The sequence below is a fragment of the Convolutriloba macropyga genome, unplaced genomic scaffold (genome assembly GCF_964194025.1).
Source record: "Convolutriloba macropyga unplaced genomic scaffold, txConMacr16.3 SCAFFOLD_2585, whole genome shotgun sequence".
NCBI lineage: Eukaryota > Metazoa > Xenacoelomorpha > Acoela > Convolutidae > Convolutriloba > Convolutriloba macropyga.
Genome location: NW_027450089.1, coordinates 13,481 through 33,388, shown reverse-complemented (window position 1 = coordinate 33,388; position 19,908 = coordinate 13,481). Strand labels below are relative to the sequence as shown.

The 19,908-nt window shown below is 35.9% G+C and overlaps 2 protein-coding genes across 2 annotated transcripts; both read left to right on the top strand.

The window, feature by feature from the left end:
* The first annotated feature begins 425 nt into the window (after window positions 1–425).
* Window positions 426–2,077, top strand: LOC142355594 (glutathione S-transferase 3-like). Its single transcript, XM_075407704.1, has 2 exons — window positions 426–1,050; window positions 1,794–2,077. Exons 1-2 carry the CDS (start codon window positions 615–617, stop codon window positions 1,982–1,984), a joined length of 627 nt encoding a protein of 208 aa, XP_075263819.1. The 5' UTR covers window positions 426–614; the 3' UTR covers window positions 1,985–2,077.
* Window positions 2,078–16,643: 14,566 nt separating this feature from the next.
* LOC142355592 (glutathione S-transferase 3-like) lies at window positions 16,644–19,032 on the top strand. Its single transcript, XM_075407701.1, has 2 exons — window positions 16,644–17,495; window positions 18,536–19,032. Exons 1-2 carry the CDS (start codon window positions 17,057–17,059, stop codon window positions 18,724–18,726), a joined length of 630 nt encoding a protein of 209 aa, XP_075263816.1. The 5' UTR covers window positions 16,644–17,056; the 3' UTR covers window positions 18,727–19,032.
* The last annotated feature ends 876 nt before the right edge of the window (window positions 19,033–19,908 follow it).

Sequence of the window (19,908 nt, the reverse complement as noted above, 5' to 3'; positions counted from 1 at the left end):
CTGTTTTGTTCGGACACAAGTATACTCAGTCTTAAATCAAATTGTTTTACGTATAAATTTTTTATCAAGGGATGTCAAACAGCAATTCTGAAATGACTGAAAATTGAAAAGACCGCAGCGTTCATCTGGAATTTTTTTGCAAAGTTTTCAATTGTGCGATTCCAGGCATTCCCAAATTTTGCTCTTGTTCAAATATCTAGAGAATTTTCTTCCTTGGGTGGTTCCTGATGAAATTTTTAAAAATCTCTCATGAGATGAGTTACTTCATAGGTTTTGATGTGTCTTTTTTGCCAATATTTATTTTATACAAGAAACAGCAGCAGTTGAATCGTGCAAAATCAAGTTTTGACAGGTCGAGAATAAATTCTTCTGGTAGTACATCAGTCTAAAACATGTTATTCTTAATGGCTACTATGTACGTACTCAATGGCCATTAACTCGAAGCTGTTTTGAGTCAGTATAGAAAATTGAGGTCTAATCAAGCAAGCAACAAACTTCGTTGTCTTAACCTTCGTAAAACAAATTGTACTATTAGTAAATTTCTAAAGTTCAAAGACATCGGTTAAGTTATTGCAAACCAACCTATTACTCAAAATCTATTCTTATACTCAAAAATGGGCTATAAACTGGTTTATTTTGAAAACAAGGGCGCTGCAGAAATCACCAGGTATGTTTTGGCATGCGCCGGAGCTGATTACGAAGATAAAAGGATAACTCGAGAAGAATGGGCCTCAACCGTGAAAGCCCAAAGCCCGACCGGAGTTTCCCCAATGCTGGAAACCGAAACCAGGACTTACACGCAGAGTCTGGCCATCGCCAGATTTTTTGCGAACAAGTACGGATTTGCAGGGAAAACTGAGGAGGAGAAACTTCACGCGGACATGATTGTAGATACTTTGAAACATGATCTGCTGCAGAAGTTTTTCAACGCGTTTTTCGAAAAAGACGAGACACGAAAACAGGAAATGGTGAAAGAAGTGTTTGAGAATTCGAACAAGACTTTGGGTCTTTTAGAGGAAAAATGCATCGATGGAGAAGGATATTTTCTAGGTGAGAAAATTATCAAATTCTTTTTATTATTTATGCTTTTTTATGCTTTATGTCTCCTATGTATGCAATTGAATTGAGCTAATTGCGTCATAAAACTTCTTTAACTTCTTTTTTTCTCTAAATTTTTTTTCGAGATTGTGTAAAGTTGTCATGCGTCGAGCAAGTATAGTTGTGTACCTTTCCGATTACATTAACGTGGGTACTTCAAGATATGAAGCTTAGTAAGCGAATTTTTTGCCTTAGCAATAGTTTTACAAGATTTGCGCAATTCAATTGACAGCTAGAAAAAGGTGGAGCTTGTTTTAAATCTATTCTGCGTCCCCTCTCTCCTGTAGTGCTATCTCTTATGAACTCGAGTTATAATTTATGTGTTTGTTGGTACTACTGTTCCAGATAGCAAGTGATTGCAGAGATGTATTGAACAGACTACAGATACTTTTTTATTTCTGTTATATATCTCAGGTTAAGAGGCCGACACTTTATGAAAAGACAGATTAAGTCGGGTACGGGGAGCAGTGTTTCCATATCTTAATTACGTAGCCGAGACCTTTCAGAAAATTCAAACCAAGGTCATTTGCTTCTAATCGCGAAATTTTATAATCAATATCAGTCATTCTTCTCATAGGACTTCTCAGTCATTCTACTCTTGCAACCACAGTCATCTCATAGGTCAACTGTTGTCTAGAGATTATTTTAGCCCCAAAACATCATTGTTGATTTCCATAGAAAATGTTATTTTTCAGCAAGTGGATTCTCGTGGGCTGATATGATGCTGTACAACGTGGCGGCCGATTTCTTCCCACTCATAAGCACCAACTTCAAAGTCAACTTGAGTCTCGACAGCTACCCTAAGTTGAAAAAGATCAGCGACAATGTGAGTGAGAACCCAGCTATCAAGAAGTGGGTTGAGACCAGACCTGTAACCGAGTATTAAATCTCGAAGATGTATAACTTTCGAACTGATGTTATAATTAATATTTGAATAATTATTAGCACACATGGTATAAATGAAATTTTTAATCACAGATTTTGAAGCTCGTAAGGAAAGAAAAACGTTCAGTATAAATTTTGTTAAGACCACGCAAAAGTGACTCTCCGACGGTGACGAACATTTGCATGTCATATCCCATCACAAGTTTTTAAACACTGAAAATGTATGTTGGATTTATTCGGTGAAACAAAGAAGTCAATGAAATGTTATTTATCAACCAGTAATTCCGTATACTATTTCGTTTTCTTAGTTACCATAATTTGGAAATGGCTATAGTGTTTTTTAAAAAAGCTAGATTGCGTAAATACAAAACTTTATTTCGAGTAGTTGTCAAAACCCACTCGAAAAATTGGGAATATTTTATGGCTAATAGGTATATTTTTATTTAAAATACATCGTCAATAACGTGAAAACATTCCTCATTCTAAAACCTATTAGAACTATAGTCTGTTGTATATGTTTTGAAAGAATTTCCATGGATTTAAATGATTTTAATCAAGCAAGGAATTAAAAAAATTTCGTCAGAACTTTCATCGCTCTACAGTTTTTAGTTAAAATAAAAAATTTGTTATTGTTCTGGTGTATGCAGGTTCTATTTTTTCATAAATTCAGATGGATTGAATTGTAATGTATTGGGGAGAACTTTGACTTGTAGGCTGATTCTCGTCCTTCAGAAAAACTGTAAAGTAAATATTTAAAACAAGCTAGATGTCACTGTGCTGCGCAGTGTTTCATGTTCTTGACGGTGAATTTTGAGCAAGGACGCTAGGTAACGTGCGCTCGCAAATCAAGTTCCGATCGCGCTCTTCCACATTTTTGACTTAATTGTCTACCCAATGAAGAAAAGAAAGAAAATTTTCAAAAATTCCCATATTGTTCAGTACACCAATAAATTAATGCAGCTTTCATACGGCTGATGAGACCTGCCATTAACGAGAATACGAGACAAGACAAAACTAAATTTCTAATAACAAACATTAATTACAAAAGTCGAATTCCTAAAGTTAATGTCTATATTTGAAAGAAAACAAAACAAAATCCAAATGGCATCAGATAAAAACCAAACAAAACAAAATAAGCTTTGCTGCACCTTAAAATTATGGGACCTGGCTGTAATGAGATTCTGTAATAATTCATCAAGAACAACAGATAAGATAAAGTTGACATTATTTTCGAGAACCACTGTTTTGTAAAAACAATAGGCATCAACTGAAATAATTGAAATGGTTGTCCATTCTTCTTGAGCTAGGCTCGTGTAATAATTTCAAACCTCTTCTTTAATGACTCTTGAGAAAGTTATTGAGATACATCAGTATTCAGAAAATGTCTGCAGACTTCAAAAAGAACAAAAAAGGTCAGTCAAATTTTAAAAAAATGATTTAACTAAAAAACGGTGCTTTAGCCTATGAAACCATAAGGAAATCACTTTGAACAATGAGAAGGTTCAATTTGGCTTTTTTGTTCGTTCAACTCGATAAAGATTTTTCCATTAGAGATGAATTGTGTCAAAAAAACAACAAGCAACCTCAAAAATTTTCAGATATCAAGAAATCGCGTTTTTCAAATTAAAATGCTTATAATCAAAGCCAACGAACCAATAATTGAAAACCAAACATATAAAATTATGGAATATCAGGCCATAAGAACGTTGATGCGATAAGTTTTTACAGACACTAGCTAAAAATTGACAGAAGTAATTTTAAAAAATCACATAGTTGTAATATTCAATGATTGCTTTTAATTTTTTTTTCAAAAATTGTGAAAAACATAAGCTTTCAAGTGCAAAACAAAAATGGATGGTCCGTAAACTCTATAGGAAACTAGTTGATCTTCTGGTGTGTTAGGTTGAGGCACAATGCTACCAAAAAATACGGACAGAACTCGAAATTTTGCAAACAATTGTACGAAACAACAGTATTGAAGTCACTAGAGCTATGAGATACTGAAAAAACTTAAAAGTTTAAGCAAACCACAGAACCATTACAAAAATGTTAATATTTGATACAGCCGAAAAATGATAAGATCTGTCAAAATTGAGACTAAGTAACATGATAACAAAATCAAGAACAGAAAAGAGTAGTGTAAAAAACTCTCTTATCTTTCGAATAGTTAATTTGAAGGCCGTCAAAGCCTTTCTGAAATCTTTAAATTGACTCAATTATACATCTAGAGGTGAGGAATTGTTATCTTTCTTTGGTCTGATTAAATTTAACAACTACAAAAAGGACGACAAATAGTCTTAAATATTACAAATCTGTTTTTTGCGAGAGGACAAAGTCACAGCCAAAACCAAAATAGTCACAAAAAGATGTTTTCCAATACATTTTAATTAAAGGTCGATTCGGGCTGTCATCTTATGTGATAATTTGTCATATCAACGAAATCGAACCTAAAATATGTTCGAATAAGTAAAAATTGCCACTTTATTCCAAATAAAAAGTAGGTACCGAAACCAAAAAAAAATAGTTATAATTGAAAAAAGTTATTCCATTTTTGTTCCAAATAAATAAGAAGATTGAGATCTTTTTACTGAGACTCGGCTACAATTTGACAGAAGTAACATAAAAAGATGCAAAATCCAAAAATTAACTGTTACATTCTAAATACAAATGCATAGAAAGTTATAAGGGCCATAAGATATCAAACTAAAGCTTGTTTTAGTTTAAGTTTTACATGTTAAAGAAGCCAATTTGATTTCATTTATTAGAAACACGAAGTCAGGAGGCTGCAGAAAAGAAAATTCAAGCAAAATACAAGAATTAAACTTAAGTTTTAGATAAACAATTTTCAATGCAATAAAAAAATGACAACCCAAAATATGTCACGTTTACAAGATCTCATTTTCATAAAAATGGGATTGGCTTTGATTAAATTTTGTTTTGAAATCTTTCTTGCCGGTAATTAACATAAAAATAACAAAAACTAGGAAAACGTTTTGAAAATAAAAATAATCACGCCTCAATGCCAACCGAATTTTTTGTAGGAGTCCTCGAAGTGAACAACATTACCACTGATACAGCAGTTGTTTTTCAGCAATCGGTCTTTAAGCTGAGCGCACAAGAGATTACTTTACGATTGAGTGTTATACATCAAAACTTTTTTCTCAGTAAAAATTGCCCAAAGAATAGATACGAAAAATGAGCAAAGTTAAGATACGAGCTTAGTAGCTAATTTTCGCAAAAAGGATCCCGCCGTTCTTGCAAAATGTGATATTTTAAATTGGGAAATTAGGTGACAAGTCCCGTAGTACAGTTTCGGTGAGTTTACGTATCAATTTTTTGCATTGATTATCTCTGTAATGTGCAATACTGTCTAACTTCATGCGTGCTTTTGAGCACGCAAAAGCGATTCAAAGCTTTCTTAGTTGAACAACAGAATGCAGTTTCTAATGATACACCGTATAGTGTTGAGATATAATTACCAATCTCGGACAAATTGATACAAAAGATCTTCGTTTTTTAGGTCGGGAATCAGCTTCGAGTCAATAGTCGATTCAATCAAACACCATATGCCTTGAATCCAACTAAAATTGGTGACATCTCTCTTATATTGGAGGCACGCTTGGATGAAAATCGGATATTATAAGCTAGAAAGGCAGTGTAATTTGGTCAGATTGATCAAAAACACGGAATTTGGAGACTATGTTGTGAAGCTTCTAAAAAACCTGGTAACAACTGTGATAAACAACAGCCCGAATGAGGATTTCAGGACACTTCTACAATAGAAATAAAGTGCAGCGGCCCAATAAAACTCACGAATCTATTCTTATTTCGAAATGATTTCATCTATTGTTAGCAAACTTTGTCTTCAAATTTTATGCTGCTTCAGTCCATTTAAAAAATTTTGGTTTCCTTTCAATGTTAATGGCGAAGACGCAAAATGGCAAAGACGCAAAATTTAGGGTTTTTAGAAAGAAAAAAAACTGATAGACGTTTGTGAAAGTGGCAGAATGGAGAGAGTTTTCAGAATAAAATTATATACACATGTAACTAGACGCAGACTGGAGGGTTTTCAGAAAAAAAAGAGAGAGACACCTGTAAAAAGACGGAGAATGGGTTTCTTTAAGATAAAATGGTTAAGCACCTGATAAAAGACTCAGAATGGAGGGATCTTTTGGGAAAAATTTGATAGACAATTGTACATAGACACAGAATGGAGGAATTTTTCAGAACAAAATTATCCACTCCTGTAAAAAGACTCGGAATGGAGATTTTTTTGAATAAATTCAATTACAACTGTACACAGACGCAGAATGGAGAGAGTTTATTAGAAATAATTAATAGGCAACTGCACATAAACTCAGAATGGAGAAATGTTGCTGAAAAAACTATAGACACCTGTTAATAGGCTTTAAGACTTCAATTTATTGTTCTTTTTTCTCTTAATTATGCAAATGACCAGAACAGCCTGATATCACCTAATTTAAAAACTTCAATCGTTTTATCTTATCAAAATGATATCAAATCTTAGCCAGTAAAATTGATTTTTGCTTTAAAAATCCCTCAGAAAAAAAACTTTTAAAGAGTGTGATGATGTCAATCCCATTTTCCGATCAACATATCAAAACAAATAAAGACTTTGTGGTAAATTTGAGATCTATGTGGTATGTTAGTAAACATTAAAACCACTTTCAGTACCTTTTAATTGGAAACAATTAATAAAGCTTTAAACCACTTTAAAATTAGGCACAACTTTGGATTATAGATAACTCAGTGAGAAAATTAGATGCATTCAGCGCGGAACCGAGTTATGCTGAGTGCGAAGAAGAGATACCTCCATCGAGTAGAATTGTGATACGTTGCCCAAGAAAAAACGTGTACACAGCTTGTATTTTATTTCCGCGGTGAAAAGTTGGACATTTTTTGCGAACAGGGGTTGCACATTTCCTTTTGGCCGATTTTGCCAAAGTATATTTTTTCAAATGTTGTTGCATTTTAAATGTATTAATATACAAAAAAAGAGGTACACAGATAGGCCAGATTTGCCCGTGACGATTTAGGTATACCTCTGCGTTGTTATGTAACATTTTCTGTTGCCTACCATAGCTGAACTGCTGCTGCCTTCAGAAAAAATTTGCGATTAAATTTGATTACTGTTTTAGCAATTTCTTGTGTTTCAGTCAAACTTGCATATTTTTTGTGAATCTCAATGGTATTCTGAAATTTATGCATTATAATATGTTAAATTATGTTGGCTCCTATGAACAATAGGGCAATGAATAATTTCTTAACGAAAGCTCATGTTTGTTTCTTTAGTAGAAAAGAAAACAACTGTTCGGATGCTTTAGAAAAACATGGTGAAACTTTTTTTGATTCTAACTTAAATTCAAAATCTGCCAAAAAAAATGCAGTAAAAAATTGTTGCAACTTGTTATTTGTGCAGTACACAAACAAACAAAATAATGACCCTCAATGTTTTAAAATAATAACAAACCATCTTTCAATTTATTCTTACGAGAAATTGCACCTGGTTACACAGAATGATGTTAACTATATAGATGTTTATTTTGCTGAATAGTTTTTGACTTTGTTCATTGAATCTGATTTAGTTGATACTCTCTGCGAAAGAGTTTTTAACATTAAGGACCCGTTACATATTTAGTTCAAATTTATTAACCAATTCTTACTTAATTTCTTGAATGTAGATTGACCTCCAGGTCAACTTTTTTATTTGATTTGTTAATCCCACTGACTGTCTATAATGTGACTACAATATTTTCCATACTTTCATAAGTTGTCATTTTTTCATTTTTATCCTTTCGCATGTCAATTTCAGTTGCGAAAGAGGCTGCTGAACCATATAACCAATTCAGCTCTTAGAAAATAATCTAATTATTAAAAAAGATCTTGTTGCCCAAATTTTTGAGCAAGGCGTCCTCTGTGCTGACAAAATTTGGAAACAAGGTAACAAAAACGAACTGCCTGTTTTCTCTATCTGAAATTGGAATCGAGGGCCGCCGAATCCCCAACAGAAAATAATGTAAAAGGATAAAAGTTTCTGTGGCCTACCATAGCAGAGCAATCACTTGAACTGCTGCCTGGAAAAGTTTTAAGTTTTCATAGTACCACTGTCTCAATTTAAACCGTAATATATTTAGTTTATTTCATTTATACTTTGACCTACACTGCCCATTTAGTTGTTTGCTGTTAATAACATAATGGGAACTCAATGTGTTTTTTTTTTAATAATCCACATAACGAAAACAATGTTTTGTATACAATAAACTCTGGAGACCGATGAAAACTGTTTTCTTTCGACTGAGAAGTACGACTTTAATAAAGGATAATTTAATAAAGGATAGTAAAGGATAAAGAAGTACGACTTTAATTTTTCTTTTAGCAAAGCGACATGCTTGGCAAATCTATTGAATTATTTTTTGGGAAAATTCCGGAACGAAATTAAAATTGTGCCATTTTGAAGATGAGGAATGTCATTCATACAAAATAGCTTGTCGGGTGATATGTTGGACATCAAGGCGCAAAGATGATTGCTCAATGAGACAGTTGATGCGCAACGAGTATTAAAAATGGTCATGGGCGTACAAAATCAGCAAAAAAGTGGTCTCCATAACCCAAGTAAACAATTTTTCACAAAACCCAAATGCATTTACTAACCCAACGAGAAAACAATTGTTTTTTCCAAAGCAAGTGCTGCTTTTTGATAATATAAAATCATTATCAAATAATCTCGGTTTATATTGATCTAAAATTAAAATGTTTGATGATTATTTCTTATTGCCAATCTTAATGTTTTCTCCGATCTCTGACGTTTCTTCCTCTCTCCCTCAGCCTTTTATCTCTCGATTTTTTAATTTCCTTGCGTTAATGAACCGGGCTCAAGTAACCTACTGTTGGATGACATTGCTTACGAGAAGACTCCCCTCTCATTAGGTGAGTTCAATAAAAGTTCGGGCTTGTTTCTAATTCATCAAGAGATTGATTCAGCTCAACACAAGCATCTAGGAAAAATTATCTTCACATTGCGTCCCACACAATCGGGCCGCTGATTATCAGACAAATTCAACTAATTGCTGCGTTCAACTACGGGGCTCGCGACAACAGCCTATTAGCTGATCCTCGTATGATGACAACAGAAAGTGACTGAACTGCTCTGTTGAAGGCAATGGGTTGTCCCATTGACTGATAATTTCTGCTATCAGCTAACAGCGACAAGCGCAGTAAGGCCTTCTTCGGAGTCCTCAACAGACCGCCCAAAACTTCGATTGCCAGAGGGACGAACAAAATTCCTTGTTGAGCACAGCTATTTTCATACTGAGCACATTTTCGATCTTCAGCAGCTTCAATTGCATAGCCAGACTTCTCTGCCGCACGAAAAATAATGTTCGGTTGCAGAGAGGAAGTTACGGTTATGTCTAGAGCAGCAGATTGGCCAGGTTATGTCTAGAGCAGCAGATTGGCCAGAAACTAGCTGCTGAACAGGCGGAAGCTATGCGATCGCGAATTCTATCGTGCCTTGAAATCTCATCTCCCTTTCCAAGGCAGGCAACTGCATGGTCACCAAATGTGTCCAATTTACCTGACTTGCAATAACGACATTTTCTTTCTTGATCATAAACCGAGATCCCGAGCCTGTACTTGACACTGACTTGAAATTCCTCAGCCGAAAGGTGTAGACCTATAGCGGGAATCGGAGGCGCGGCAAGCCACGCGCCGGAATGAGGCATGCATAGTGATTGGAGTCTTGCTTCTTCCCTGTTTGATGTTTGATTTCTTATTAGGGCAGCAAGTTTTTCTTTATCAAGTGCTTCTTGGATCTTCTTTTGTATGTGCGAAAGTAGATTGAACGGTTCCAGACACTGGTGTAACTCTTTAAAAGTGTCACTTTCTGAAGGACTTCTGCTTGTTTTTTGTTGACCAGCTCGTCTGAGGCTAAAATTGAATCCACAAACGCACTTTTGTATTGTTCTTGTGACTGTCTTATGCCTAGTCCCGACAAACCGATAGGCAAGGAAGACTGTTTCCATGCGTCATTATCAATAATTGAGCCAACAATTTGGTCCAACACTTCACTTTGGCCGTCAACTTTTCAATACTTCGAGCATCTCGTTTGATGGAGTGTTAGTTCGTAAAGAGTATACTAGTTTCGGAGTTCCCAAACAGTAACGAAGGATACCCAATGCACATTGAGGATCGTTGAGGTGATGTAAATTGTCCAGCATAGATAACATTTTTTTTGAAATCTCCTCTTCAAACAAGAAGCGACAAAGTCTTTTGATCCAACAGCAGCACCCAGAACTTCAAAACCGTTTCTCAAATTCCTTTTAACTGCCTGATCAACGGAGGGCAAATCTTTAATTGACCACAGCTCACATTTGTCTTGTCTCTCTCAGGGCCTTCATTGGCTAGGATTTCAAGCGTTTGTTTGATCTGATCTTCAGACCCATTAATAAACCCATCATCTAAGTACCGAGTGTGCTGTAACAAACCCGGAACTGAAGTCTTGATCTTCTGTATGATTGGCCATAACGTCAAGGAGAACAAAAACGGTCCCAGTTGATCACCCTGCTGAACACCCAATTCACTTTGAACGACTGAATTGTTATAAAAGAGTGGTGTGTGCTGGGACCAGCAAAAATTGGCGAAGGCGGCAATTCCAGGAATAAATTCATAAGTTGCTTTTAATAAGTGTGGACGCTTGATTGAGTTAAAAGCGTTTTGGAAATCAATTCGAAGCACGCCTTCTCCCGTCTGAGCACTAACTATGTTATCGTATGTAATTTTTGACGAATGAATGATTGCTTCAGCGCCTCCGCTAATGCCGACTCCCAATTGCAAACTATCAAATAGTTCAATTGCTCCTGATTTAGCTTCACTTACCAAGCATATTGCTATGAGGCGTCGCAACACTTCGCCAACTGCTATCGGACCCACCCCACCTTTCTTTTTAGATAAAGCCGTGAGTGAAGCGCAGCAGAGTGCTTTGGAAATAAAAGCAGGAAAGAGTCCCCTGCTACCAAAGTTTACAAACTTTGTTATCGGTTTCAGGGCAAACTCGGACCGATCAGGTGCAGTGCAGTCTACTGCGTGCTGAAGATATTCTGGAAACATCTTAGAGGGACCAGCTGCAGTGTGCTTGCTGAATGTCTTCAGTTGTTCATAAACTAAGTTTTGACTAAATCGGAACGCATTGGATGAAGCATCGTCAGGTAAACTGGCAACAGGTAACGGTTCTTTCGGGTGTAACTTTTCCAGTGCTTTGAATGGAGCTTTGTTATCAAGTGCGAGACCTTCAGAAGCTAAAACTTAAGCAGCTCGGCCAAATTGGCCTTGTAGGCACAACATGTTCGCTCTAACCGATATTTCTTCAATGCTGTTAGTTCTTTGTTGTTTTGATTGTTTCAAGGAGACAGCTTCTGACCAAAGCTTCCCATATTCACCGGCATTCCAACGATCAAAACGTTCTCCGAGACGTTGGTCTTGACTGCGCTTTTGTTTTTTGCCTCCGCGGTTACAAGCACGTAGAACGCTTTTTGAAACCGCAAAACGTATTTGCCAATTTGTCTCGTTGTCTGGAGCCTCGGCACATTCAGAAAAAAAAACCTGATATCAATTGAGACCATCTTGCTCTGAATTTGATAGGAACAAAGCAACAAGTTGGCACGTACGAACTCAATATTGTCAACACTTCTGGCAATTTGTTACTTTCGGACTTTATTGAGAGATCAACACGTTCAAAAAATGAGTTATTCAACTGACTGGAATCGGTGGAATCGCAGGAGATCAATAGATTGTCTATTTTATTTGAGAGGTCTGTGTTCATTTTCCGACGGCTGCACAACTGCTCTTTAAATTTTGAATACGCCTCAATTGATTTGGAATTGAACCAAGCGTCGTGCTCTGACCCCCAACCAAAATATATTATTTTGGTGTACTGATCGCAGTTTTCTAGCACTTGAACTCTGTAGAGTTCATCTGCGGTATCTGGCAGAAAAAGAATTGTGCCTGGAGCTACGTAAAAAAGCTCTTCAACACATACATTTTGTAACTCCTGAGTCAAACCCGTATGCATGTCTTCGTTGGTTTCAGGATTTTGTAGTTCGCTTTGTTTTCCTACATTCTGTAATTTCTTTGCACTACTCTCGTCGAAAATTGCATTTTTTAAGTTGTATTTCATTTTGAAAAAAAATCCCAGATTGGGGGATTTATTTTGGAAAACTACCCCATCAAAGAAAGACTGTTGTATGTTGTAAGGCGATTGTTTTCACAGGCAAACCGCCCCAGAAAACTTGGGGGACAGACTGGGCTGGGGGTATTAGGAACAATCTCACCGGTTATTAGGCACTTCGTCTAGTCCCACAGACAGGACGCAAAAACAGGAAGCTTCTGTAAATTTCTTTTGTTTGCCTGTTGATTTCGTTTAACGGGCTAACAAAGCTAAGAAAAAAATTTAATTCAGTTAAAATTTCGGTTTGCGATACCAGGCTTCTAGAGTCAAACTGATTGGAGAAACGCAGGACAAGACGAAACGCTTTACAACGTGAAAAACACGTTTTAGAGAAGGCGATCCTTCTCAACGTATGGGCAGGTAAAATTTTGCGAGAACAACTTACATAAGGGCTAAATTTTTTTATTTTGCGCACTATTTTTGGCATAAATCTCTGGATCAACGGTTATCAAACAATCCACAACAGTATATCTGTGATATACGAACCTATCAAACTTGATGTAAATTGTTGGACATCAGAATTTCGGTCAAGGGCCAGACAACCATTTGAATACGTTTGGGGAAATATAAGGGGCCAGAAAAAACATGAAAATGACATTTTGGCCAGTAGAAAATGATGTCCAATTGAAATCTGATGGGGACAAAAAGTTACTTAAGCAAAGTCAAACATATCAAGCAACATCCAAATACAGTTTTCCGAGAAAGACCCGCAAATTTCCAAACACGTATCGGCTATCCAGTGAACACTTCGGATCCGATTGTGGCCACTATGTTTTAAAACTTCATCAAGGGAAATAGCTTTGCGTGACCAACCCGGATCCTTCAATCTCAATTTTACATCTTAAAATTGATCAAAAAGAAAAAAATAACCTTCAAGGAAAGGATCTACAAACAAATTCAGTTTTGGATTGGTTATTGCGGCTAACGGCTTGACAACCCCTGAAACTACAGAATGTCATAAATACAATCTTCACACTACAATTATACATCAGCTTCCACCTGACATCTCACCTAGGTTGACTACAGTATTTGCTAAATACCCACAAACTCAATTATTGGATGCCCCAAGTCCAGCTTGCGTCCCGCAAAACTAACCAGAGGTTAGCGATTGGGCATCACATGTCACCTGTAGCGATTCACTTTAATTGACAGTGAAATATCTTGAAACTCATCTTATACCAAAAAACTACGCTGAACCTTGAAGTTCAGTTATTAATTGTTTCTCTTCTTTATTTCAATATCAGACTTTTTCTTTATCAATAGCCCCTACAACAGTGACTGATTTTACAGTATTTAACGATGGAAAAACCCCCGATCATTTAACCTTTTTTACCTATAGGTTTGTCCTGTCCAAAAAGTCAAATTTCAAGAAGGGAGACATGTGTTTCATTTGTTGAGCCCACCATTTACTTACTCCATTTGCTTGAAAATTCCGTTTTTAATGTTTTCCTCGGAGGAGCAATTTGTTCTCTCAAGCAGTAACTAATTCATTGGCGCAATCGGAACGCAAGTATATGGATAAAACGCTCCCGTTATCGTGGATGCATCCAAATACGTATCATCAGTTTCAATTTTGATTTTTTTTGTTATGCAACCTTAAAATACTCCCCTAGAGAGTTTTCAAACGTTAGTAAAATAGCTTTTCAAAGTAAAATTACAAAGCGAATGAAAAACAACAATTCAAGCCACAATCTGATTCGCAAAATGAAGACATCTAAATCACCCAGTGGATGGAAAACTCTGCTGCTCATTAAACCATAAATTTTGTGAACTAAAAAACCGGGATGATTGGAAAGATTCGAAACCCTGAAAATTATGAAATATCTTTTTTTAAAAAAAAATAATGCATGCTTTTGAGCGAGTAGTGATTCTTCTGAATCGTAAAAAATGAAAGAGCATACACGCTGACTACGTTATATTCGATATTGCTAAAACAATTTTAATGGCAAAAATGCCGACTTATGAAAAGACCAATGATGGACCCATGAAAAGATTTTAACTCGACTTTGTTTGCAATCAATTTGTCGAGCTTAAGTCCAGCCCAAATATTGGTTCGAGATAAAGTCTTTTGTAAAATTTTGGGTCCAGTTGAAGTCTTTCGCAAAAAATCTGAGTCGAGCTAAAGTCCAGAATGTCTTAAAGTGCAGCTAAAATCTTCCCTTAGCTCAAATGAGTCGAGTATGGTCTTTTCATAGTACATTTCGGTCGAGCATTGTCTTTTCATAAGTCTGTGCCTAGACCTGGGCACCACTATGTCTAAACGTAATTTGAACAATATTTAATTGTTCAGTCAACATTTCATCTAACTAAGAGTAACTGCCGGTAGAAACACCAATCGCTGTAACATGCAATAGCTTCTCTATCAAACAAAGTTGTAGAAAAGCCAAGTGGACTCTCCATCAGAAAGTGATGCAGCATCGTGGAACACATTAAATTGCACTTTTCTTCTAATCATCAAAAATACGAGTTTAATCAATTAAATGTGACATTTCAACGGCAAATCCTTGTTGTTTCAGTATAATCAGCGTTGATAAGGCAGGGAATTGTCATTTTAGAGCAAGTTTCTGTGGTTTTATAGACATGCCTACAGAGTATCAAAAAGTTGGCTGATAAAGTGGTGATCAATTTACCAAATGCTGTTTTAAAAAAACTGAAATAGACTTGCTTGAAGATGAAAATTCTCGAACTGGAATTTTGCAGCGAGAATCAAAAAATTTTGCATTAAAGTCACTTCTGTGAGTTTTGTCTGTAGAGCTTAAGAAGAATTAACTCTATGGTCGACAATTTCGTGTTAGAAGCGATGACGGAGATAAAATTTCAATCTTAAAACAGCATCGTTCAATTGCTTCCTGTTTCAAATTGATTGCGCACCTTTTACCATATCAATTCTCATTCTTTTTCTGGGCGCAGAAATTGGCTTAGCCCACTATATCTCCCTTAAAATATGTCAACGCGCAAAAAATATCAATGCATATGATGATCAATCATTGTCTATACGTTTTTATAAATGAAGACCACTGAGAGACCTTTATCGGGTGATCATCTAATAGCCGCAAAGCATTTGTCCAGGCTTTTAGTTGAAAGTGAACACGCTTTGCAAAATCCCCTTCTAGAAAAAGCGAAAATTGTTTTTCAGAATAAATAAATGAATATAAATGAAACTAAAAAAGGTCCGATTCTTTTGTGCATTGTACTGAGATAAAAGGGGATAATGACTCGCCTACATTTAAGATATATAATGTTTTAAATCATTTTAACACATGGGCAAAGTGCAAGTCACAGTAGGTAATGTTATGTAATCAAATGTGACATTTTGAATTAGCCAATTGGCTCCAGAAAAAAATTGAGAAAATTGCAGACATTTTCGGCTATTGTCATTCATCATAACAAAACCCGAACTTATTTTTCAGCGGGCTGTAAAGAACAGTGGCCAGTTTTATTTTTCCAACAACTGTTAAGTTTTTGGCTGAAATGAGGGCCATGTTAATTAAATATAATTAAATCCGCAGAACGGTAACAAATTTAATCTTTTGATTGTTAACTGTGCACTGAAAAATATATCAGCCTGAAAACAATTTGCATTGTCGAAGTTATAGTAATTTTCCAGTTATCTGTTTTTTTAATAAAAAAAAAGAAATTATTCAATTGAAATGTTGTTGGTAGTAGCTTACGCTTCTGTATAACGAAGCACTATGAATCCCAGTCGACACGAAACCATATTATGTTAACTTTGTAAAATTACACCTGTGGTCATATTACTGCCCCACAATACTATCCATTGCACCATTGTAAGTACTTTATAATCTAACTTTACATGATTTTTTAAATATTTGTACTACAGATCCAATATAGGGGATTTAATCTATTAGAGCCTTGGAACGCAATGTTTTCAACTATCTTTTTCGCGGTTCTGTTGTTGTTGTTTTTTTATTTTACTGGCTTTTGAGGTGGTTTGTTGAGGTCCGCGCATTTGGTGGTGGTTACTATGTTTAGGTTCTTCTACTTCTACCGGTTTATGCAAATCAGATGCAAATCGATATTTTTGATCATTTGTGCTTAATGCATTTAAATTGCAGTTTTGATTACCATCTTTGACAGCCATTAATTCAACTCACAGAAATTTTGTTTCATAATGACCAGTACTTGCCGTAATAAATAAAATGCTTTACTGTTGATAAATTTTTCATCTTGTTTTCTCCAACACTTATTCATTTCATTGTTTGAATTATTGCTATAGGGCGAGCTTTGAAGTTACAATTATTTCTTTTTTTAGTTTCCTCTCACACTTTTATTGCATAAAAACGTTTAAAAGCAGCGAGAAAATAGATATTGAGTTGTATTCGCCATTCTCTTTTATTTATAGCCGTTTATAGCCATTTTTTGCGCAAACAACGTTGTTAGTAACGTGCTTCGCACGAAAACAGGAAATAAATCAAGCCTTGCTATGTTTAAGCTCTTCTTTAACACATAGGAAACACAAACACAATTTGTTTGTTCTGTTAAACATGGTTAAACATCTTCTGCACATTGTCTGCTAAAAAAAACGTGTTCAAACGTCTTTGCGTACATTTTGCACTTCAAGTCAGTACAAGCAGTTTGAGTAGAAAAAAGCAACAGAGCATTATTGTTTGAATTCAGTTCAAAGGTTATCTTTTCATCTCACCACAATAAAAATTTTCTAGCGCGTTTAATCACTTAACCATTTGCTTCAAGAAACGTCTCGAAAAATCTTCAAAGTAAAAATCATCAACTTTACTTTTTGCTAACCAAAGTGTCAATTTTATCAATTCGTCGTTTTTGATCGCACGCATTTCTAAGGAAACATTAAAAATGGCGCCGTACACTTTAACGTATTTCCCGGCAAAGGGTGCCGCTGAAATCGCCCGACTGGTACTAGCTTGTGCTGGTGTAGAATACGATGACAAGCGAGTGACGGGACAAGATTGGGCTTCGACCGAGAAGTCGAAAAGCCCAACGGGGGGCGCCCCTTTCCTCACCACCGATTACGGGAACTTCTCGCAGTCACTGGCGATTGCCAGATATTTGGCTAACAAACATGGGTTGGGTGGGAAATCGGACGAGGAAAGACTGAAGGCTGATATGGTGGTTGAGACGTTGAAATTGGACATAGCTCAGAAGTTTATGACTGCGCATTTTGAGAAGGATGAAGAAAGGAAGAAGACGATGGGAAATGAGGCGAGGGACAAGGCAGAGACTTTGCTTGGACTCCTCAATTCCAACTGTGTTTCTGCTAGTGGTTTCTTCTTGGGTTAGTTAGTGGGCAGAGCTTTTACGCCCCCAAACACACGTGCTATTCTTTTACATAGTAACGAGCTATATAGTCAGTCCCATAAAGTTGCAACGCTGTCGAACGTTTCAAGTGTCAAAGTTCAAATTTAAAACATGCAGATATCTAGCAAAACACTGCCCATTTGCATGCCCCGAGCTTCTCGAATGTTCGCTTAGGTTGCAACCTTATGGGACATTTACTATACAAAACAAATTTGTAACTGGGGTACAAAAGCACTGGTGGAGGGAGGATAGATCTGTACATTCTTTGGTCTTAGAATCGGGCTATGGTAATATCGCTTGTCAAAGGTATAGTTAAGATGGTCACAATTAACAATAACCATTAGAGACTATGCAGATAAAACAATCTATACGCACAGATGAAATGAGCTTGCAAACTGTTAGCTAGATTCCACCAGTGGCACCATAAAATCACGAGATAGGTATCCATATTGGATAGAAATTTTGGGAAATTTTACATGACAGGGACTTTGCCAAGATATTCACCATTCAATTATACGCAATTATAGGCAATGCAAAAAGCCCTAGAATCTGAAACAAGTTTTTCTTGCTAATTGTTACATGTCGGATTGTTCAATTAAATAGAAAAATAATTGTGGTACGAAAACGGTAGATAAGACGATGAACCGCACATAACATGAGGTGAAGATTTTGATTGTAAGCCTAACCGTGGATCTATCAAAAGTTCATGTAATGGTAGATGAGAAATAAATATTACCAACACAATTGCCGTCGCCATTGTACAGCTCCGAGGCGAACCCGAGTTGTTGGGGAAACTTCGAGAGGACGATAACAACCGTGTGAGTGATGTTTTCAATCAACTTTCGTTACGATTTTATTATTTGAATAAATTACACCACACTAATTGATTTAACTATCTTTTCCCACCCCTGTTTTCTTTTCACTCTTCATATAGAAAGGGTGGCGAGCAATGAGTCTAATCTTAAAGCAAAATTTCGCCACTGGCTTTTGAACCAATTAAATTAATCAACTCTTTAGATAGTGGAATATCGTGGGCGGATTTGATGCTCTTCAATATCTTCACCGATCTTCTGCCTCTCGCCTCGGCAAGCTTGGGGGTGACCTTGACTCTGGACAATTATCCCCGTCTCAAAAAGGTCTATGATAATGTAGCCGAAGAACCCAAAGTGAAGAAATGGATTGAGATCCGACCCCAATCGCAGTTCTAACTGAGCTACAATTGGGAGTTAGAAATCATCATCGCACTACTTATGATGAAATCTTTCTGCATTCTGCATGATTTACGACTGAACTCATTCACTAATAGTGACTTTCACTTCCCTTAGCAAATATTGTCCATAATAGTAATGATAGCAAAGCAAAGTTATCGAGAATAATCAGTCATGTCACACCTTTGATCTTCTTTGAATAACTTTAGTTGGCACGCGTTTTTCTAAGAAGCTAATAAAAATTGGTATCGACTGTTCCTTAATTTAAAAAAATAAATCTTCAAAATTTAATATATGTACCGCCAAGTTTTTGCTGACCAAGAGATATGAGGACAAATCTATTAAGTAGAATATCCGTTAGAATAACTTTAATTGGCACTCACAATTTTTACGACTCAAAGAGGAGTTATGGTGATTTACTTAAATCTGTGCATTCTATTTTCACAGGATGAAGTTAAATGCCCCTCATGAAAACAAGTGTTTAATTCAATCTAATGACAAAAAGTCAGAGGCAGAGAGAAAGTGGTTTTTTATCATGCAGTATTCTGAGAGAGAGAGAGAGAGAAAAGAGTGAATGTAAAAAAAATGGGCTCTAGGAGAGTGAATTTTTTAAATAGCATTCGGCTTAGCCAAATCTGATTGTTTGAAATATTTAAGTTAGTACTGGAATGTCTGGAAGGTTTTTTAATTATCTGAAGTAAATTTTATACTTCGAGATCGATTTCTGAGCTTTTTTCGCCAATCTGCCCTGTTATATGCATTTGTAGCAATTCTGTAAATTTTTCCTTTTTGAAGAATTCCGGGATTCTCTAGGGTTGAACTCATTTTATTTAGGGTTTTTGGTGATCTCTCGATTGGATTGTTATTTGTTTTTGAGTTCTGTTTGTTAAAAAATGGAGTACTTTTGATCAAACTTTGGTCGATTTATATTTTTAATTAATTTGCTGCCTATTTCTTCTGAATTCACTATTTGAGAAGTATTCACGAAATTTTAAGTATTGAGATGACAGTTCAGGGTTAAACAGGCTATATTTCACTGTAATGAAATCCACAAATTCAACACACCCATCTCCCCATTTGTTATCTGTTGCCCCTTACAAAACACATGCCATTACTTAGTAAACTATTATGTAAAACAATGACACATGTGGTTGGTGTGCGCGAACACTATACACCCAAAAA

Bases quoted from the DNA above. Each gene is read 5' to 3' on its own strand.
- LOC142355594 (XM_075407704.1), top strand. From the start codon at position 615: ATGGGCTATAAACTGGTTTATTTTGAAAACAAGGGCGCTGCAGAAATC. The intron at 1,051-1,793 runs GTGAGAAAATTA...GTTATTTTTCAG, and splicing joins TGGAGAAGGATATTTTCTAG to CAAGTGGATTCTCGTGGGCT.
- LOC142355592 (XM_075407701.1), top strand. From the start codon at position 17,057: ATGGCGCCGTACACTTTAACGTATTTCCCGGCAAAGGGTGCCGCTGAA. The intron at 17,496-18,535 runs GTTAGTTAGTGG...TCAACTCTTTAG, and splicing joins TGCTAGTGGTTTCTTCTTGG to ATAGTGGAATATCGTGGGCG.